The sequence below is a fragment of the Pteropus alecto genome, unplaced genomic scaffold (genome assembly GCF_000325575.1).
Source record: "Pteropus alecto unplaced genomic scaffold, ASM32557v1 scaffold639, whole genome shotgun sequence".
In the NCBI taxonomy this organism is placed as follows: Eukaryota; Metazoa; Chordata; class Mammalia; order Chiroptera; family Pteropodidae; genus Pteropus; species Pteropus alecto.
Genome location: NW_006442122.1, coordinates 66579 through 69859, shown reverse-complemented (window position 1 = coordinate 69859; position 3281 = coordinate 66579). Strand labels below are relative to the sequence as shown.

Genomic DNA, 3281 nt, shown 5'->3' with positions numbered 1-3281 from the left:
CCCCATGGTAAACACAAGTTATGTAAGCAGCTTGCCATTCTGTGGTTCCAATGTCATCCACCACTTCTTCTGTGACAGCCCTCCACTTTTTAAGCTCTCATGTTCTGACACACGGCTAAATGAAAGCATCTTTTCCACTTTTGCTGGTGTGAATATGATCGGGGCTCTGCTGGTCATCCTCACCTCCTATTCTTACGTTCTCTTCTCCATCTTTCGCATGCATTCAGGGGAGGGGAGGCGCAAAGCGGTCTCGACGTGTGCCTCTCACCTGACAGCTATAACTCTGTTCTATTCCACTGCCATCTATACTTATCTGAGACCCAGTTCCAGCTACTCCCTAAGTCAGGACAAAGTGGCTTCTGTGTTCTACACAGTGGTGATCCCCATGTTAAATCCTCTGATCTACAGCCTCAGGAATAAGGAAGTAAAAGCGGCTTTTTGGGATGTAATTACCAGGAAAAGGATTTCTTCATTTCTGTGATTATTTTGTTAAATTTTCTAAACTAGATAGAGTATTTAATGAACTTTCAAAGTGTCGTTCAAGTCAACGGTTTTATATTGGAATATTTGCTAAGTAATCATGTTCTGTAATACCCAAGTAAATGATCAAACTTATATGAGACAATGAGACCTTCATATCATCATTCTACATCTTCAGTAGGTCTTAAGAAAAGATGCTTATTTGTAATAACATCTTGCCTATGAAAAGGAAGACATTGACTGTTTAGAGAAAAAATTCATAATATCATATGAAACTAGCCATTGAAGTTACTTGTAGTATCCTCATACATTCCTTTCCATGATTTATAGTTTGTAAGTGATTGTTATTTTTGCTTATGTCACAATGTGTTAAATTAAAAATAGATAACCACTTTTAATTATTAAATGATCTCCTAAGATGATAATTTTAAATTTAAGAACTTTAGTTTTAATTGCTACTGTAAAATTCCCAGCTTTAATTTCTCTTAGTTCCCATTTTCACATACATATTCTTTAAAGAATAAGGGTGAGTTTGTTCAAAAGTGTGCTATCAAGATAGTTGTGGCCTCATTAGAATGTACCAATTATAACATTTCTCTCACACACTTCTCTTCTCCTGAAAGTTTTCCATTTCTCTAACTTTGTCTCTAGAAGAATGGTACACACACGCAATCCATGTGCACACATAATTGGCTGCTATAGAGGTCAGGGCATGAAGATTTCAATGGATGAATCTGACACATATTCTTTAAAATAGGCTCCTAGATATCCTGAGTATAAACATCTTCTAACAATTTTCAATGAAAATCAATGAGACATCTTAATATTAAAGGGAAGCATTATTAATATGAAGGTAGACAGGAAATTGGCTTAGTAGAACCCTGAAAGAACTGAGTGGGAGTCAGGCCTTGCTAAGGACACAGCCACATTTACAGTTTCTGGAGTGAAATTTCCCATGTCCCTTTCCTTACCCTTGTCACTGAAGTCACACTTGATAGAACCTACGATGTATAAGTCATCTGAAATGTGGCATAGCAAACTTATGCTTTGACACAAAGAGGTCATCCAACTTGACTATTCAATAATGACCTCAATGGTACATGTAGGTGATTTAGGCAAAAAGGATATTCGTGAAGGTATCGGTGGTGTCTGAGCATCCGTGGGCCATGCTCTCAGCCCACAGTTTGCAGTAGTTGCCTGGCCCTGGAGGCCTGAGATAGAACGGCCAGGTTGTTCTCCCTTGCTTTTTCCCTGCTTAGCCTGCCTGCTTCTTATGCACCAGGTGGCGGCTGTTGGCTGCATGCTTTCCGCTTTCTCTGTCTTAAGTAGTTAATGAAATCATACATGAAAACAAGATGTTTCACTCAGAAATACTAATGTTATATTCCTTTCATTAAATGCTTTAATTTGCAGTAAAACACAAATAGAAACAATGTTTGAGAGATGAATCCAGTTATTCTGAGATTTGGGGTTTTAGACACTTCGTAATTTGAGCCCTGTCCTCTGCTCTCGAGTTCAGCTCTTCTACATTTAATTAGTCTCATGAATGGACCTTGAGATGATCATGCTAAGTGAAAAAAGCCACACAGAAAAAGTTGAAAACCACATGATATCACTTATGTATATATGGGATATAAACCTAAAAGCAACAAACCAACATGACAAAAAGAGACTCATGGACATGGACAGTGGTTACTAGCGGGTGTGGGGTGGGAGCTGGTACATGAGGTAATAGGTTTCAAATATGGGGTGACAAAGAGAAATCTATGGGCAGTGAACATACAACGTGATATATATATATGACTTATGATTGAACTGTACACTTGAAACACAGAATTTTGTTAGCCAATGTCACTATAAAAAAAAAAACCTCAAAAAATAATTAATCTCTTATACAAAATCTACAAATATTTTCAACTTTGATAACTATTATCACTAATGATTTTGCTACTTTTTAATTTATTGAATATAGGCTTCATATGTAAATTGCGATTATATAAATCCAACATTACCTGTAACAATTTTTAATTGTTATTTTTAATTATCATATTTTTGCTTATTGTTCAATGTATTTGTGTCAAAAATGTTCCAAATATTTTTCACTTTATTTAACTCAAAAGAAATTTAAATTGTAAAAGTATTAATAGACTTCTAATTTTTATATTGAATGTGATTTTATCATTCTTTTCTTACCTGACAATATTTATTAAACCATCCCCAATGAATGTAATATTTTTTGCTTCTTTGCTATGCAACCACCATTGTTTTCTGGTTTTCTAATATTCCTGGTCTTTTATTTTACTTGAATATTTAATGTTACTACATTCCCCAAATATACACATATCAATTAAAGTTTTGCCTTATTCGATGTTTTTTATGTAATTTATTTATTAAAATTAATGAAATTGAAATGTATCCATTTTAAGTATGTTTTAGTCAATATTTTCATCTGTTACTAGATGAGGCCAAATAGACAATAGCTCACAAAACCTGCGAATGTTACAATATTATAAAAATAAGCCAACGAGATGGAAGTAGTTAAAGAATCAATATTTAAGAATCACAGAAATCCAAAAACAATAAAAAAATCATGAATAGATGGAGTCCTCCATTTAGGCAGAAACAATGTGTGCAATGTGCTATTACTATATCAAAGAAATTTTGGATTTAGTTTAAGTGTAAAATAACAGGCAATGTAATTTTCAAGAGTCTATAAAAAATGGAAAGACATACATATTTTAAGCAATAATTTTAAAAGCTAATTCAAAGATAAAATGAAGTAGTAATCTCATTCATCTCCA

General features: G+C 34.0%; 1 protein-coding gene across 1 annotated transcript; it reads left to right on the top strand.

Moving 5' to 3' along the window:
• The first annotated feature begins 4 nt into the window (after window positions 1-4).
• Window positions 5-481, top strand: LOC102882086 (olfactory receptor 5F1). Its single transcript, XM_006920776.1, has one exon. The coding sequence runs from the start codon at window positions 5-7 to the stop codon at window positions 479-481; it is 477 nt and encodes a 158-aa protein (XP_006920838.1).
• Window positions 482-3281: the final 2800 nt, after the last annotated feature.